At 35.2% G+C, this 19,861-nt stretch overlaps 2 protein-coding genes across 2 annotated transcripts in view; both read right to left on the reverse strand.

The window, feature by feature from the left end:
* Positions 1 to 7,987, reverse strand: part of LOC134650250 (very long chain fatty acid elongase 6) — a 41,696-nt gene extending 33,709 nt beyond the window's left edge. The window contains exon 1 of the mRNA XM_063505205.1: positions 7,459 to 7,987. Within this exon, the coding sequence (XP_063361275.1) occupies positions 7,459 to 7,652 (194 nt within the window). The 5' untranslated portion in view covers positions 7,653 to 7,987. The remainder of the gene's footprint in view (positions 1 to 7,458) is intronic.
* Positions 7,988 to 11,969: 3,982 nt separating this feature from the next.
* LOC134650540 (vitamin K-dependent gamma-carboxylase) lies at positions 11,970 to 17,326 on the reverse strand. The gene is made up of 8 exons (XM_063505494.1): positions 16,984 to 17,326; positions 16,276 to 16,431; positions 15,922 to 16,087; positions 15,655 to 15,840; positions 14,900 to 15,063; positions 13,339 to 13,844; positions 12,529 to 13,021; positions 11,970 to 12,363 (listed from the first exon to the last, which is right to left on the reverse strand). Exons 1-8 carry the CDS (start codon positions 17,144 to 17,146, stop codon positions 11,978 to 11,980), a joined length of 2,220 nt encoding a protein of 739 aa, XP_063361564.1. The 5' UTR covers positions 17,147 to 17,326; the 3' UTR covers positions 11,970 to 11,977.
* Between the last annotated feature and the right edge of the window lie 2,535 nt (positions 17,327 to 19,861).

A 19,861-nucleotide genomic window follows, 5' to 3' on the forward strand; every position in this document is an offset into this window, starting at 1 on the left:
GTCTAAAGTATTTTACTTTTAAGTCCGTAGTCAGTTCAGTAGTAGATACATTTTGGAATGAAACACTTCGTAAATATGGTCGTTTTGGCCGGTGAAGGTAAGTAGGGCATTTTGATTTAGGTAAATATATTAGGATAAAATATATTATTTTAAAACCTAAAAGCATTCATCAATACAATAAAATACAGTAGGTACCTAACTAATGAAAAATAGAATATTCATTTATTTAAAAGAAATATTAAGATAAAATAATTATAAGTAAGTACAAAGAAAGTATACACGTTCACGTTTCTTAGATCAAAAGCTGTTTTTTTTTACATATTAATAATATCGTTGACGTCGCGTGACCTACCATGTCAATTGGCATTGTGATTGTAGCATTGTTTACGGGTATTATGATGGGTCAAAAGTCAAGTTTTACACTTCGTTCAGAATAATATGAATATACATATTCAATATCAAACAATCATTTTCATTGCACGATTTACTCTCTACACATTTCTACATTTCTATGATCCACATGTTCGATCGTCGATCTGCTGTAAGTAAGAGTGGTTTTCCACATCACATATTTTATTATGGCTATAGAGAGTAGGTAGTGTTACAGAAGTTCTTTCGGTATATACTGGAATGTCGTTTTACTGATATTTCCTATTAAAGCTGGGTCAAAACACTAGGCGTATTTATACTGATTTATTGATATTAAAAAATAGACATATTATTTTTCAGCGATAAAAACTTGCTGATAGAGCGAAAAGACCACCGATGTTCAAATATTGTGTTGCAAAAATTTTCTTAACTGAAATTATAAAGGGTGTAGCAGGATAAGCCTTCAAAAATTGCCCCCAAAGCTTTGAGTTCAAAACTACTACCAGTTGATGCCCCGTCAAATGAAAATAATCCACACCAATTTTTAACCCTCTACTGCCGCCTGGAACCCCGTGACATTCATTTAACCCTAAAAAGTTTTTATTTTTTTTCTCAAAAAGTATAAAACGGACAATTATGAAATTTTTCATAAATGTTGATGTCATCTATACAAACTATCAAAAAAAAACTAACTCTCTACTTACTTATTTTCCTAGAAAAAAACCTAAATAAAAAAATAAAACAGCCTGTATATCAGTTCAAGCTCGTCGTACTATCACCATTTTTGTACTAATTATTAACCAACTACCTATCTACATAATATATAAGTTTCATGTAAATAACAAAGGTGGAACAGTGTGAAAATATAAGTATTGTTCATGCCTACATGGTACGCATGTAGGCATGTAACACGCTTACCTAACTTACGATGACGATATTTAAAAAAAAATATCGGCCCGCCTAACGGGACGCCATTCGTTATTGATTTTTTTAATTTTCACACTGTTCCACCTTTGTTATTTACATGAAACTTATATATTATGTAGATAGGTAGTTGGTTAATAATTAGTACAAAAATGGTGATAGTACGACGAGCTTGAACTGATATACAGGCTGTTTTATTTTTTTATTTAGGTTTTTTTCTAGGAAAATAAGTAAGTAGAGAGTTAGTTTTTTTTTTGATAGTTTGTATAGATGACATCAACATTTATGAAAAATTTCATAATTGTCCGTTTTATACTTTTTGAGAAAAAAAATAAAAACTTTTTAGGGTTAAATGAATGTCACGGGGTTCCAGGCGGCAGTAGAGGGTTAAAAATTGGTGTGGATTATTTTCATTTGACGGGGCATCAACTGGTAGTAGTTTTGAACTCAAAGCTTTGGGGGCAATTTTTGAAGGCTTATCCTGCTACACCCTTTGCACTGTCGTTCACATAATAACGGGAAATTAAGCAATTTTTTCCTTTTAAAATCTGTATTAAATACCTATTTATACTGACTTTCACTAGGTAGATGAAATAAAATATTAGGTAATTTTAACGACGTTGCCGACCCCGATTAAAACCCAATGTTGATGGATATTATGCTTATTTTTTTATATATAAAGGACAAACAAGAACCAAGATTTTAAATCAACCTCTATAACAAGAACTTGACACGGCAAGTGTTAAACCGGTCGAAAATCAACATCATGTTTAAGCATGCCGAGATAATTAATAAAAACTTATGTCATCGATGGTGCCTCTGACTCCAACATGGTAGTCACAATATTCCATACATCTGATGTGTACAGTCAAGTATAAAATATGGGTGCATGCAACATACTCAAAAATATGTCTCATAGTTCTTATTTCGCCGACATAAAAAGCTATGAGACATATTTTTGAGTAAGATATGTGCAGTTGTGCACCCATATTTTTACACTTGGCGAATCCGTCCGTACTGTATTATTATTACCAAGATATCGCCAGGCTTAGCCCTTATGGCACTATTTAGGTAAACGAAACTCAAATATAGTTTTGTAATGACTATCCCGTATAACGTCGCGGTGAACGTAACGTCCATTGATACGCGTTACGTAAACAATCAGACTCGCTCCGTGACGGTGTCTGCTCCCCGCTCATTAGGCTTAAATAGCTAGGAAACGAAAGTGCCCACTCATCAGCACTTGTAATTACTAAAGCGGAAAACACCCGCAATGCTAATTGTCAGACTGTCAAATAAGCACATTATTAGCACTTAGTCTGACCAGCCAACCCAACTATGCCCCTAAAACTATTTTGAGACCATTCAATAAGCTCTTTCTTACGGGAGTAATTATGAGTTTTTTTATTTGAGTATTCAGCTGATATAGATGGGTAGAAGGCAGATCACAATACGCAAACTGAAATAAAAAAGGCACCGTAAGTTTTTATTACATAAAAACAATTTGTTGACGTTATCAAATAGCTTGTTTTTCTAGAAAATGCTGCAAAACCGGTTACACTACGATCCAGTTCTGATCAAGGATGTATCATGGTGTTGTCCATTAACATCTAATAGGCATACGGATCGTTGTGTCTTGTGTCGCAGGTGACGGAATTCCCAAACAGTGATAGATGGGATATTGGGGGTAATGAAAGACAATATTTAAATAATAACGTAAATTGGAAGTCATTGATTTTTTGGCATATTATGGCTTATTCTTTCTTACCACATATCTCTCTTACTTAACTAAATCTGTACGAATACATGTTATTTTAGTTAATACCCTACTGGGTTCTGTAACTGTAACACACGAAATACTAGCTCATAACTTATGGGCATGTATGTATTCTTTTTGATATTCACCAGATTATGTTTTATTTAGTCTAATAACTCGCAATGAGGCATAATAATCTAATTCAATTCGGGAAATCCTATTCACGAGTATCTGAATTTGCATTTATTAGTCCAATCAGTTGACTATCAAGTGAACGTGATCAGATTAAATTGTGGGCACTCGACTCAGCCTCTAGGCCTGTGGGGCAGCTTGCTTCGGGGGCAGGGAAGCGTGCCAAACGTGCTCTAGCTTAAGTTACGTAACATTGCAGATCAGATGCGGGGCTCCATTTTAGAGAAAATCCGACAGACCAGTTTACACAACAAATCTTTTTGGATACTTTCAATTTCCGAACCAGTCAATCAATTGATGCCATCGGTTTGACATTGTCGAGTCAAGAGATTAAATAAAATTGATTGAAGATTAATTCAGAGCATAATATGTATATTATGTATAGAGCACGTTTATGCTACTCAAAGTATAATTTGAAACATATTATTATTAGGATATTTTCCAAACTTGTATTTATTAACAATGTAAGTACGCAAATTTTCACACCTACCACCAACTAGTACAGTTACCACTAGTTTGACATTGACGTATTCGCTAGCGTGTGCGGAACTTACTTTCTCTGCATCTCGCTTGTACACGCATATTAGTGTGAGTGACTGACTGAAGAGCATAAACGATGGCATATAAGTTTCGTTTTGAAGAGGAGTCTTTTTTATTGAAATAAAATATAAAACACGTATAAATTATTTTTTAAATAATAAACTTCTCGTCGAGGGTTATTGTATAATCTGTGTAATAATGTAAAGCTGGCCATACACACTAGGGTATGCCTGCACAGTTTTACCTGTACAGTTAAACTGCACAGGTAAACCCTAGCTGGGTGGAGCACACACACGGCAGCGGTAAACCTGCACAAACTCTCAGCCATGGCACCGTCGTCAGCTGTGTTTGATGTTGACGCAGCACTATATTAACGTTATTGTTTTTAATTATAAAGCGCAATAAAGACAAGAAATAACGACTTCGGGGTTGGTCCCATAATAAAAGTTGTTCAATATGAGTATGACCTACATTATCCACACCTCAGAGTAATATGGTCAGACATATGGTACCAAATCACCATGTATTATACTTCAAGTCAAAAAAAATAATACAAGAATAATGTATGTTTTATCATCAGGGGAATTAGGCAGGGCTCTGATTTATAAAGTTAATTTAACTCAACTAGCGTTTCATTCCGCTTATGAGACCGCGATCAACTGAGGCCTGCGCAGGCGAACGCCACACACGCTCAGTTTTAACTGTACAGTTCAAAAGCACACAGGTAAAAAATATCTATTTTCATATTCGCGCAGGTCAACTGTGCAGTCGTAGAAAACTGCACAGTCGAATGCCACACACGCTCCTTTTTACCTGCGCAGTTGAACTGTACAGGTAAAACGGCGCAGGCGTACCCTAGTGTGTATGGCCAGCTTAAGAGGTTTCCTATTATCGTGAACGACTTTATTACCGTCTTTATAACCGTGTCAATAATTAGCGGAATAGCGAGGAAATAACCTTCAAAACTGGTTCCCTGGCGGTTGTCAGGGTGCTGTTCCATTGAGTAATGAGACGCAAGCTACAAGCGAGTCGTCTGACTCCGACCAGCACAAAAGCGGTCTCTGATTACAGTGATTACGCCTAGTCATAATGGATCATATTGCACTGGATTACCTGAACGTTTGCCTCGCCTGTTCTTGGTAGGCAACAGTACAATATGGTTGTACATCGTGAGGGGCACTGGGATAAGGCTTGGCCGCCAATCATCGTTTACCAGTCTCATATCCGACAATAACCACAGTGGAAGATTACGTCAATGAATAAAATTACAGATACGTTCAGTAAATTCACTTATTCCTAAACAAGTTATCTGCGCTTGGGCTACCCAAAAACCGGTGATGCTTAATTGAAATTGAATTGAACACGGAAAGTGTATAGTAGGTATTTACAATAAAGCGCTTTCAATTTGACGACTTAGGAAACTAGCTTAACAAACGATATACCTAACTAACGAAAATATAAACGGTTTTCCGAAACTAACTTCAGTGAATGGATGTAATTTTTTAGTTAATAAATAATAACGTACGTATAGTATAGGCATACTAAGCATATTATTATGTCTTGTTCCGGTCATATCATATTAATGATAAAACCTACGTGAAGGTGTGTGATAACGGTAATAATAAGTATGGGGCACGCACGCTAAGTCGCTAACTATAATCTTGACATTACCAAAACGAGTGCAAGTTCTAGGCTGCGTTAAAGACCCTTTCCATGGTGAATTATGGCCTTTTTGGTACTTAATACAGCCACTACAGCCAGTATTTATCATTGTTCAAAAGCATTTATTCCTCTCAGGATCAAGGGCATATAGGCAATCCTTCCTAGACAATATGCCTATGTTTATATGGTTCGATAGAAATCAGGGTACTGAGTTTGTACTACAAGAACCGGAAATTCTGGTACTGTATTTAAGTATTAGATAAGAGGTTAATACTTCTGTTACGAGTTTATCAGTATTACTATAATTTATTGCAAACAATAAATTCCCATTTATCTATCAAACGAATAATAATATCAACAATCCCTTATAAATGTAGATGTCATCACTTATCATACACCAAGAAATGATTAACCTATGATAAAACTACCTGGTGTATTATTTTTCATTATAAACTTAATCAGTCATAGAACACAATATCTGCCACATTGAAGACATAATGAGTTTGATAGCCTATTAACTTGTAATTAAAATGATAACATTTTATGTGCCCATCAGCTGATTGATATTGGTAAACAATGACTTGTTTTACTTGACATTTGACTTAGCAACAATAATTTTAGCATACATAATATTTAATATATTTGACTAAATATTTCATGTATGATGTACAAGTACATTATTAAAAACAGTTTTGCTATAATCTTATGATGTAACTAAGTCGTTGACAAAAATTTAAACACTAAGGAAGAAGTACTTAATTTCACGGAATCTTGTTTCTATATTATTATTATTTTATTTACTTTTCCCACCTTAGTATACATAATACTAAGTATGCTACATAGTGTAGCCTAATCGTGGCCTTAGTTTAGCCTATAAAACTGGACATATTTATCTAATAATTATTTTCTAAATTCATTATTTAAAGTTATTTTCCACATGATAAGGAGAAGGTAGGGCCAATTTATGCAAATAAATAGGTGCCGGAAAGAGTATTTATTACATGATATACAGAGCCCGGAATTCTCGTAGCATTTTTGAGCTGTCATAGGGACTTCTTGTTTATCAACTTCTGATTATACATATGTATATCGATAAATACAGAATACAATATGTAAAATATGATTACAAGTAGAAGTAAACAACATGCAGTCTTATCGTGAATGAGTGATCTCTTCGAGATAACCTTTGGATACCAACTTTTAGGAAATTATAAATAAAAATAAAAATTAATAAAATTATTTTATTTACATATTATATTCTGTATTTATCGATATACATATGTATAATCGGAAGTCGATAAACGAGAAGTCCCTATGACAGCTCAAAAATGCTATGTGGGCTCTGATGATATAGTATGGGAGGGTATTCCGAACATGTTTATTGTTGTTTCCATTACTTTGTGTACTATCTAATTACAAGCTTTTCATATTTTTGAATTCACTTATACCTATTGATTTTTTGGCTCCAATGGAAACAAGATTGTATTTGTATTTAGGGAGGCTGTTTATTTGTGCAGAAAAAATTGTTTCCAGCTATCTCAAAAACGGCTTAGCTAATTAGGTTGCAGTTTCCGATCAAGGTTACATGATACATAGTAACGGTTCTTAGATACATTCTAACTTCTAACCCAGTAGAAAAGTAAAATTGTATCATTAAAACAAAAAAATCAAATATTAAACACAAACAATTTTTAGGTTCAGATAAATTTCAATGAAAGTTACAGGTTCGAGCCTTTTTGCTTTAAAGGAATTTTTGAAATCCACAATGTTAAGAAGAAACTACGTTTTTTTTATCCTTATTTTGTCTGTTATTTATCCGGGCACTAATTGATATTGAACTTTTTTAATGAAACTTGTTTCAACCCTAAGACTGTGTTAAGATATATTATTGTAAAATGCGACCAAAAAATAAATTCCAATTGGAAAGCGTAAGTATAAAAGGTTTATATGACTGTGGTTCGGTGCTGTAGCAATGTGATATCAAAAGAGTAATATGAACATAGTATAAAGTGTACCTGGGACGAGTCTGCATGTAGCGATGCCCGAAGAAAATGATAGCCATGTACACCCCCACGTAGTAAAACGCTACAGTCCAATTCTCCGTCATCCATTTCCTTGAATTTTGATGGATAAACTCGCTCTCAAAATCGAAAATGTATGAGTAATTCGGAGTAGTGTCCAAATTGTACTTCCAAGTGGCGGACTCCATCTCGAAAGTTTTAGATAAGTCACTGAGCACTCGCCTGCCTCACGCTACACTGATCATCACCCTGCCGGTGTCCGATTAATATAACCTAAATGGTATTTATTAATCGTTATAATATCACAGATGACTAATGTCAATATTTCGTGTGAAGGCGTGTTGCCTATATGACACTGACACCAGCAATGAGCGCCAGTTAATAAAACGTTGACTATTTATTTATTCGCGGTGAGACGCGGACGAAACAGATTTATTCGCGCAGTCAATGCCGCGGCAAAGTAGGAAGATGAATGAACTCGTTTCGTCTCACGCCGCGCCTACTGCCATAACCACCGCGGGCTGCCACTGCCACAGAATTGACAAAGTCAATATAGAGTAGGAACTGTCACTCGACGTTTGCTCTATGGATTTCTTAATGTTTTGTCTACACCGGCGTCGAAACACGCTTGGCAACCAACCAGAGAGCCTACCGCGTACACCGAAGTTCGCAACGCAAATTGCGGTCATCTTTCTCTGTCACTGTAACTATGCCTTAATTGGAGTAAAAGAGAAAGAAATACTTGCAATTTGCGAACTTCGCTGATCGCGGGCCTTCAAGGATGTGTATATTTTGGAATAAGTACCAACGAGTTCTACGGCCACGGCCAAAAAGTGTGACCCAATAAGAACTCAAAACTAGAGAATTGCATCTTGTTTTGAGGGAGCAATGATGCCAAGTAAAGGCTGTCAGTTTCAAGCTGTCATTTAATTTCAAAGTAATTTTATTGCCAGGTGCGGTTTTTATTGAAATTCCCGCGTTATCTCAGGCTCAACTTTCATTAGCCAGACTCTAATATCATAGAAGTTCTACGTTATTTTGGTCTGACAGTCTTGACATAAAGGCCATGGCATTGGCAGGATAAGCTAAGTGAATCTGCCCCCAGCGAGTTTTGGCTTGTAATTTTTTTCGATGATGTAGCTTTGTATTGATTGGTAACAAGTATGCAAAATTTCAGCCCCCAAAAGTTTATAGTTAAAGAAAAAAAAACGAAATATACTTGGTCAACCAGATCTTGACAGTAGAAAAAGGCGGCAAATTTGAAAAAGGCGCGAAAGGGTTTCGTCCCATAGGAAATTTGAATTTCGCGCCTTTTTTTACTGACAAGATTTGGTTGACCAGCTGTATGTATTCAATTAAAAAAAAACACGTTGTTCTACCATAGATAAAATTAAGTATAGCTGGTCAAACAAATCTTGTCAGTAAAAAGGTGCGAAAATCAAATTTTCTATGGGATGATATTCCTTTCGCGCCTACATTTTTCAAATTTGCCGCCTTTTTCTACTGTCAAGATCTGGTTGACCAGCTATACTTGGTCAACCAGATCTTGACAGTAGAAAAAGGCGGCAAATTTGAAAAATGTAGGCGCGAAGGGGTATCGTCCCATAGAAAATTTGAATTTCGCGCCTTTTTTTACTAACAAGATTTGGTTGACCAGCTATATAAATGCATTTATTTTGTAACTTATTAAAGAGGCTAGCTTTGGTGAAAAATTTGGAGATGTCGCTGACGTAAAAGTAAAAAAAAATTTTTTTTGAAAAAGTAATTGTATTTTTTTTTCTTTATTGTATGGCAATAGGTATATTCTATAATTAATGTCATATAATTGTCTTTACTATACTTGGTCAAGCAGATCTTGTCAGTAGAAAAAGGCGGCAAATTCGAAAAATGTAGGCGCGAAAAGATATCGTCCCATAGAAAATTTTAATTTTGCGCCTTTTTTTAGTGACAAGATTTGCTTGACCAGCTATATATGCACATTATACGTGACTCACGTCAAAATCGGCTGGATAGAAAAAAAAAATGGAAAAAGATCATATTTCGTTTTTTTTTTTTAACTATAAACTTTTGGGGGCTCAAATTTTGCATACTTGTTACCAATACAAAGCCACATCAGCGAAAAAAATTACAAGCCAATACTCGCTGGGAGCAGATTCACTTAGCTTATCCTGCCAATGCCATGGCCTTTATGTCAAGACTGTCAGACCAAAATAACGTAGAACTTCTATGATATTAGAGTCTGGCTAATGAAAGTTGAGCCTGAGATAACGCGGGAATTTCAATAAAAACCGCACCTGGCAATAAAATTACTTTGAAATTAAATGACAGCTTGAAACTGACAGCTTATTTGATAGGAAAAAAAGTTGCCATATAAAAAGTTTTAAATAAATCTCAGGTTCAACTTTCATTAGCCAGACTCTATGACGTTTAAAATAAGACTTGCACTGTCTTTGTCCTATATATTAGAGTCTGTGCGGAAAGAGAAGAGTGGTGAAATGAATGGGACCCAATACATACTCAGAGTCTGGGAATATATACTTGGTCAACCAAATCTTGTCAGTAAAAAAAGGCGCGAAATTCAATTTATTTATGGGACGATATCCCTTCGCGCCTACATTTTTCAAATTTGCCGCCTTTTCCTACTGTCATGATCTGGTTGACCAAGTATAAGTATTGGGCCCCATACATTCCACGACTCTTCTCTTTCTGCACAGAGTCTACTACTCTTTGACTGTCTTGCACAGTGCTATCAAAATTATTCAAAATTCAAGATCCGTATTCCGTATCCATATGACATGATCATGACACTGACAGTGACATCCCTGTAATTTTTTTTTCAGTTTTAGAATCGCACGCTAGATGGCGCAGTTCCGTGTAGTAACAATGCATTTTTGTGGTTAAAGAACATCACCACCACAAGCTTTCTGAGCAAAATATTAAGCTCCCTTGCTTTGTAGTCGAATCGAGTGAGAAAATTGACAATGGTTGATATTGTTGCTAACCGACTTAAAATTCGTAGGTATATATATTATAATGGGTATACCTATGTATTGTATTACTATACCAATTAGTCCTATAAGAATACTTGCAATACCTACCTAACGTTTATATGGTGCCATGTGTTCCTGTAATTTAAATTGTAACAACTATGAACCATGGTTCGTAAACGATTTCTGATTAAAATCGTTATAGTTTCTCAAGGAGGCACCCATGGAAGGTAAGATATAATATGTAAGAGAACTCAAAACCAGGAGAAAAATAGTTTATTATTTCTTTTTCAAAAACAAAACTGCTATAAACACAATTAAACAGCCCACAGACTTTTTAGTACGGGTAGACTGGGTACGGTTGAAACAGCTCGAATATTTACGAAACCATTTTGTGTGTTTATGAATTTGGAACATTTTTATCTAAAGGTTAAAACTAGATTTAAATTTTTACCTACTTGTACAAGTAGGCAACGACTTACGAGGCTATATGGCTGCTTAAAATAATACTATAGTCTTAAAACGTACTTTATGTACTTTTAACTAAATGATGATAGTGTATGCGATTATTTGGTAATGATATATTTAATGGAAATTACTTGTTCTGGGCTTCTGGGTTTTATTCCGACGGGTACGTCATGGGGTCAATGGGAAACAATTTGAAAAATTACTCGCTAATAAAAAAACCTTTTTTTAATTTAATGTTCACCCAGAAGCATATTTTTCAGTTAATAATGTTATTTTTTAGTTAAGCTGTAGTTGCAATAATATCAGCGATCAAAGTGATATTGTTACAACCGTACCCAGACTACCCTTTAGTAAGCTACGAAATAGGTATGTAGTACCAAATTACGACAAAATACACATTATATTATAAAAAGATTGAAATCTCTTTAACAAACAATTTTAAGTAAAATATTAATTTAAAAGAATTCCAGATACGAATTATTTTATCAATTTCTTCTAAAATATAATAAATTAAATAGGTACCTATTATACACAAAAGAAAGCAAGGAACAATAGAAATATGAATATTTATGAAACCTGAAATCATAAGTAAATAAAATAATAATGATAAAACATTTTTTTTAACAAGCAGAAACGTCTGCGATCGATGCTATTAAGCTTAGAATACATTTTAAAGTGGAAAAATTACTGTCTTGGGTAATTTTTTAAAAATAGTATGGGTGGGGTGGCACATCGTAACTGGTGAATTTCCAATATGACTTGGAACTCCGGTAGCCGTTCAAGAAGTGTAACGCTCTAACGGTAGATGTCGCTCGGGTCCCCTTGACCCATATGGTGGAAAGATTTGCTGGCTATGGATGAGGTCTTGGTGGCTCAGATAGATGGCAGAGCGCTGGAGTATCGATCCAGAGGCCGTGAGTTCAAGTCTCACCCAAGACAGTAATATTTCCACTTTTAAATTTATTCTAAGATAAAACATTTATTCAGAGATGTAACAATATTAACAGATACATATAATTACTGACAAGAGAATTCAGGTTTAAGTATATTTAAAAAGTTCAAACTAAAAACATCGACAACCGAAAAAACAATTGATAATATCCTTTAAACAATATATCACCAAAAACTAGCATGTTACTCAATCTAATTTTCAATTCAGTTATAATTGGTAACTTAATTTTTGGTACCCTGTTATTTTCATTCTGAACGTGTATTAATGCCTCCGTCTTGTTATAAAAAGTGAACATGTAAAATGCTGGTTTTTTGCCGACATTCAGAATTCGATGAAACATCCCCGCGTCCAATTGTGAGAGTTGTCCTGTTTTTAACTGGAACGACTGACTAAAAAGATTTGTCATCTCTGGTTCAACGGCTACTTCTCCTTCTAAGATTGTTAGGGTCACGTTACTTAATTCTGATGGAATATATTTGTCCAAAACATAATCTGTAAAAAGAAACATGTACCTACTAAAGTATAAATAAATATATTTTATAACTGACACGATAACTGTTGGCGGCGGTGGTGGATTGACTATCTTTATTATTTCGGCATTATCTACAATCTTTATTATTTAGGCACTCCCCACTGAAATAAGGTAAAAGTACCAACCTGGAAAATCTGCGAAAAATACGACGTTACTAAAGGGATTCCATGAGTGTACTTCACGCCTTATTTCACTCAAAATGGGTCTCCACTTTGTTGCATCGTCCAAAAGGGGCATTAAGAAGGGAATCTTCTCAAAGGTGCTCCAAGAAACTTGCAATAAATCAACATGGGGATCGAACATTCGTTGGACAAATCTACCATTCATCGAACACCATACGTCAATGAAAATAGAAATATTTTTAGAGAGCATTCCATTTTTCTTCTGGAATTTTTCCGATTGTTTAATCAAGGTATTATTCAAACATATGGCGTATTGAGTTACCATGTCTCCATGTTTATTCCAGCGGTCGTTTGGGATGAATACGTTAGGGTCGATAAAGAAGTGATTATTTTTCTCGTTATCAACTACTTTTACGGTCACTGATTGGACGTCCCATGTGTGAACCATCATATCCCAGGAATATCCGTAGAGACCGTCTGTCCAATTATTGTAGCCCTGAAAATTATAATGTTGAATAATTGTATTTATTAATACCTATTATAGTTTTACCTAAACAGCAACCATATGACTTACGCAGTTACGCACAAAGGTCAAATGGGAACATAATAAATAGCACCACATATAACTTCTGTACTCTTTATTAACTTTACTTCTTTCTGACCTAGATACCTAAGAAATTTATTATACCTAATTAGTAATTGGTACAATGGTACACTATAATTGCGAGAGTATAAATTGTTAATGTAATTATAAACTTGAACCAATAACTATTACAATAATTGCTACAATTAATTAAATGTCTACCTTTGTACCTTGGTGATGAAGTGGGAAAATGGCAGGAAACCTTGCATTGTCATGTATATGAAAATCAAAATAGTCGTAATTTCTTTACGCCGGGTAATTACTGTTTCATTGTCTGTATCATTTCCTCTTTTACGAGTATGATGTAATAATGTCACATTTTTATCGAAAGTAATTTTATGGTTTTGTATTTCAAAGCATTCCATTTTATCTACTTCGGGAAATTTTAAATCTTCTGACTCACTAGTCTCGCAAAGTTCTTCATTTTGTTCTTTATTTTCATATAACATTGCGCTGTCTTTTTCCAAGACGCCATTATCATCATTATCGTTATCATTAGTAACTATATTTTTTTCACGTAACTCTCGAGATTTTTTTGGATTCGTCTTATGTATTTTTTTACGAATTTCAACCACTGAAGTCATGCAGCGCAGTTTAACAAAATTAATAATTAATTTTGGCCAATTGAAGGGATAAAACAGTGGCATTGTAGCCAAACAGACCCATGGAAACATACCTGAAAAAAAAAATATGTTTGGCTGTGGGATACTTATATTTTATGCACTGATGCATTATAAACCTTACCTACATTTGAAATAAATATAATAGAGTCCGTAGAAATATAATAGACGCTATAAGCTATAAGCTTTGCACCGACATGAATAGATCAAAGTGAGGGAGTGTCATTGTATTGTAAACTTCATACTTTCATAGAAATTTGACACTCATGATAACATTGCCACACTTTTTCATTGCAAATTTCATGCAGAGTCCAGTGTATATCTTTGTTGGCATTGGTTGGTTTTTACCTCACCTACTCAACTATAAGGATACATAGCAGAATGTCCAAGTCGCAAAATGTGCAGGCTACGTAAAATGAGCAAATCGCAAAATGTGCAAATCTCATAATGAGAAGATCGCAAAATGTGCAGATCTCATAATGAGCAGATCGCAAAATGTGCAGATCTCATAATGAGCAGATCGCAAAATGTGCAAGCAGATCGCATAATGAGCAGGTCGCAAAATGTGTAGATTTTGAAATAGAGCTCAGATTCTACAGGTCCAAAAAGCGTAATCATTGCCAATAAGCTAGGCTTTTGTTGATTACTGAATGTTAAAATATTTTGAAACAAACCTGGTATCTTTTTTATTATTTTGATACCTTATCGTGACCTTGTTTTATGAGCAAATAATTTATGAGGCAGTGCTTTGAAATATGCCCGTTGGACTTTGTACCATGCAGTTAAACTAGGGACGGCACAAAAAGCAAACGACATTACGATATGCACCTTTCGCGACCTGCAATTTGTACGATTTGCATATTTCGCGACCTGCTCGTTTTACGATCTGCACGTTTTACTACCTGTACCTTCTGCGATTTGCACTGGTGCTCATTTTGCGACTTGCACATTCTGCTATGTATCCAACTATAACAGTTATGAGGAACGTATGGGAACAATAGTAATTTTAGATTTCTTTTCCTATGAATTTCCTCCTGAATTTGACAATTAATAGGTAACGTAGTGCACGTTACCTATTAATTGTCAAATTCAGTTAAATTAAAGAGCTTACCTATAGTAAACAACCTGGAATTCATAAGATGGAACAAGGCGCAGAACACCATAGCAACATGTCGGGTGCGAGACCACATCATCCAGAAGGCCACAGTCAGATCGAACACAAAAATGAACCAGTGCACTATGAGGTAGTCGGTCTGCTCAATTGTTAAAAACAACCTGGATAAAGTAGTTGTGAATATTAATCTTATAGTCTGTCAAGCCATTTCCGTCAGTAGAAAAAAAGCGGCCAATTTAAAAAATGTAGGCGCGAAGAGTTAACGTTTCATAGAAAACTTGAATTTCGCGCCTTTTTCAACATGTTTTCAACTGAGAAAGTTGTTTGACCGGGTATACTTAGATTAAACTATGAAAAAATAAACAATGAAAAATCACGTTGTATGAACCCACGTGTAAAAAAGTATAGCCCAAAAATACGTTGACTTTTATTTATGTGCATATTGTTGATAATATTAACAAAGCTTTGCATTTGTGTATCAAAGCCAAAGGAGAATATGTTGTACATAATTATGTTTTGTTTCAGTTATATGATTGTACTTTTATTATTAATGACATTTTGTAAAAGGCGTGTAAGTAAGAAAATTATTCCTAAACATTTTTTGTCAGCGTGTTTTTGGTTAATTCTGTCATCATGTGGTCTCAGACAATACAGATAATGGCTGGAAGGATGCATGCGTGCATGAGTCTCTTATTGCATTCAGAACTTTTTACTACTTATTTTCTTTCGCTTAATATGATGATACGACATACGTAAAAGGAGTAAACACCCAATGAGCGCTAAGATTTGGCACAGAGTATCCAGTTAGCCATTCCGCGGTGCCCTTTTTCACTCCGGCCATGAAATAAAGAATGAAAAATTGGAACTTTAAAATGAAATATTGCCAATACGGCACTGTATCACTGGCTTTTTCCGGTTCTATAATAGCATCTAAAGACCTGAAACAGAATTTAAACAGGTTTAAATATTTATTGTTAAAATAACTGGAAATAATAGTTATGTTTAATACTCATACTCACCAATAGCAGTTGGCATCGGTAAAAGAAAGAAGAAAACCCACCAAACCAAACAAGTAACTATGATTGTTCCAGTAACTTTTCTCAATGAAGAATAAGTACCAATAGGAAATAGTAAATAGCCGCGCTAAGGTGTGGTATTTCCATCCCAGCATTATACCTAATGCACCTAAAACAAAAATTAAAATACACAACCTGTATAAATGTAAAATCTGTTCCCATTCACAAAACGCCATCTAGTGTTTAATTTGGTAATCAACAAAACTTCTACTAGTGCCATCTATCTTTCAATTCCTATACTAAATGAAAACTGTTTAGTCTGGTTGCATTACGAGTAGGTAAGAGCCGATAATTTACCTATCCACAATGCTGTGTAGACAAAAGACATGTAGGGCATCGGAACACCCGGGACAAAGTCGAAAAGTGGGAAGTGGCACATTTTTGGGTCCCCCCATCTTTTGTTCAAGTGGGCACCGCCGCGCTCATCCGGTATGTCGAATAGCATTGCCAAACCTAGGAAATAAATAAATATTTAGATCAGTAAAGACTTCCATGACATTATACCTAGAGGTCCAAGTTAGATTGAGATCCGAGATTGAATGTTTTTATTTGGTTAGCTAAGTTAATAAATTTCCCGTAAGGCGCATATTGGACAAAGGCTTAAAGCCAGGTCAGACGGGATTTTTTTTTAATAAATTTTGCGCGCTCAACTTTTAATATCACCTTAAATCTAAAATTGGAGAATTGACGCCAATTTCTTTTCTGATCGAATCGGTCGATTTGATCATTCCGTCTGGACTGGCCTTTCGGAAGTATAAAACGAGTAAGAGCCTCTACAAGCTTGCAAATCTTGTCACTAAAAAAAGGCGCGAAATTCAAATATTCTATGGGACGATATACCTTCGCGCCTACATTTTTCAAATTTGCCGCCTTTTTCTACTGACAAGATCTGCTTGACCAGCTATAGGTAATGTATGATAAAAAAAAAACTATGGTATAACCATGGTATAACTTATTGCTTAAAATAATTTAAACTTAATTAACAATAATAAATAACAACTTTACCAAATAAAATTCTCGTGACAGCCAAACTGGACGCATCCTTCGGCGCATGTAAATAATTAACGACTTTGGTAAACGTCGTTTCTTTAATCTCGAAGCCAAATTGTTCTTTAAATTTGGAATCAAACGCCCCGAACAACATATTCAACTTTTCCTTGAATTTCATTTTAGGACAGATAATATCTGGACGTTTCGCTTAATGTCCGGGATAAGACTAACGAATTTCCACGCGGTGACGCTCCAGGTAAATTATATTTGAGCTTATTTATCTCAGTGGAACTCATGTGTCTATTTAATTATGGAAAGGGGATGCGCAGACGTTAATGGGGAATGTCTAGTTTCCAGTTGATTACACTCTTAGGGGCGACACTTGTCTCCTTTGCTGATACCTACTGAAAATGTTTGTGGTTCTACCTACGTAGAAATTTACATAATATTTATTATATTACGACGCCGACGATTTTGCCATCAGCACACACCTCTAATCACCACTTATCATATTATCATATCATACAGCCTTAGGGGGCTTTTTTCGCTGTCATAAATTTTTGGAGTGTAGGTAGGTACGCATTATATGCTTTGCGTTAATAAATAAATGAAAAAAAAAAAACATCCTACAACTACAATCACTAGAAATGTAATTTCTTCAAATTAATGTAATTATTCATGATCAGGCCTCGGAGTTTTTTTAGCACGGTAAGACTAAGGAGAGCTATGGAGTCTTTGTTAACATTAAAATTAAGTTCATACTCATACTCATCCTCATTAATTAAGTACAAGTAAATTATGTACAGCTCTAGACCTAATAAATATCAGCGATCATCACAATAACGAAATACGTAACTATATATTCATGACATAATGTGACATCTGATTTACTCATACACATATTTAGGTAAAGAGGTTTAATCATAAGTGGCCTATCACTTAAAAAAGTACTTAAGACATGCAACCTATGATTATAAACATTGGTAATACGTATTCGACATATTAAAACGATATTCCATAGATATTAAAACTGTTTATTATTCATGAAGGTTGATATAGAGCTACAATATTTTAGAATAGTTATGCGTTACTCTTCCTTACGTCTACAAAACAGTTCGTTCACACATAATGGGCAGTATAAACGTCGTAAGTCGCATTCATGGGCATCATTTTCAAGACACCAATATCAATATCTTAACAGTAATTATAGTATGTAGGTACGTTAAGTACTTAAATAAAATATTGGAGCGATGACACTGCAATATGGGTAATATAATAATATTAACATACACATATACATATTATTACTTTTTTATAATATAACATTTAATTAAATATATGTAAACAGAATTAATTACATATAAGTAGTCTAAGTATTTATAAAACGATTCGGACGAACTTAATTAATGAGGATGAGTATGAGTATGAATTTAATTTTAATGTTAACAAAGACTCCATAGCTCTCCTTAGTCTTACCGTGCTAAAAAAACTCCGAGGCCTGTTCATGATAGTGTCTGCCTGTCTGGCCAGTAATAGAAATTGGACGTGTGTCGATACATTGTATTCTATGATTTGGCCACTTTGGCCGACTCCATCTATTTGTCGCTGACTGTACAGCCTGTAGGTACAGGCAGCATCTATAGTGGCGTATGAGACTAGGCCCGCGTTAAAATAATCTACCATTCTTAATAGCTTTACAAAAACAGATGTCTTATAAATAGGTATCTATTTGTAACTCTATTAGAGGGGGTAGATACTTTTTACGCGTTTACAGCCGCCATCAGATATATCGGAGCGGCCAAAAGGTGCTCAAACATATCTGAACACGACTCTAACGCCTTGACAATAGAGGCGTGCTCAGATATTTGTGAGCGCCTTGGCCGCTCCGATATATATGATGGCTACTGTATCATCTCATCCGTTGTTGGTGCTCAATAGGTAGGGATACTTAATACGTACCTACTCCTTCAAATTGATAGTTATAGGAAAGAAAAGCTGAATGTATGTGCTGAAATATTTAATTCCGTAATATTACAATTTGATATATATTATAATTCCACTAAGAACAGACATTTAATTATTGTCAATGATATAATTATAGAAACGTTCATAATTTCAACAAGATCCCTTTGACCGCCGCCGTCAAAGATGTGATTCCCAATAGGTACCTTTACCTAACTACCAATACTTGAAATTTGCCATTAAACTAGTGACTAGGCTCAATATGAAGGGTACCTAGGTACACGGAAAGAACATGTCTAGGCACATTTTGAGTTATCGCTGTTTGAAAGGAACGATGTAATGTACACATACCAAATTTACCATATTATTTTCGTGTACCTGTACGAGTTGCCGCATAATGTACCGAATCGTACAGTGCCATCTACTTTAGCTAATGAGTGGAGTGGATAAGGCAGTGGGGGGCAAAGTACGGCCCGCGAAATAACTTAATCTGGCCAGCCGCCGTCCTTCGAAATAATTAGTATATGGCCCGAAAAATGCATTTTAGCTGCAATTCTGGCCCTCCTCTGAAATCTAATAAACACAGCTTACCAGTTCGCCGGACGACATCAGCCTGTAAGTTAAACGCAAAAGGTGACAATTTCGAACAACTGCAACACAGGCTGGTATACTGGTAATCTGTGGGCCCCTTTAAACCTTCTGTTCCCCCATAAAAAAGTTTCCTCACCACTGGGGTAAGGCGTCAGATCAGAGGGAGTGATGCGGGGAACCGGCCAGCGGGCCGGGACGTAACGGCCAACTTGAAACGAACGGGTATTACCTACACTGAAACCTACGCCTCGAATTTTGCGGTTGTATTAAAAATACCGTTGTATGTTGCTCAACTCCTCATAAACCCATTTTCTTTACCTTTTAGTTTATTCTGTGAAAT

Source organism: Cydia amplana, chromosome 8 (genome assembly GCF_948474715.1).
Source record: "Cydia amplana chromosome 8, ilCydAmpl1.1, whole genome shotgun sequence".
In the NCBI taxonomy this organism is placed as follows: Eukaryota; Metazoa; Arthropoda; class Insecta; order Lepidoptera; family Tortricidae; genus Cydia; species Cydia amplana.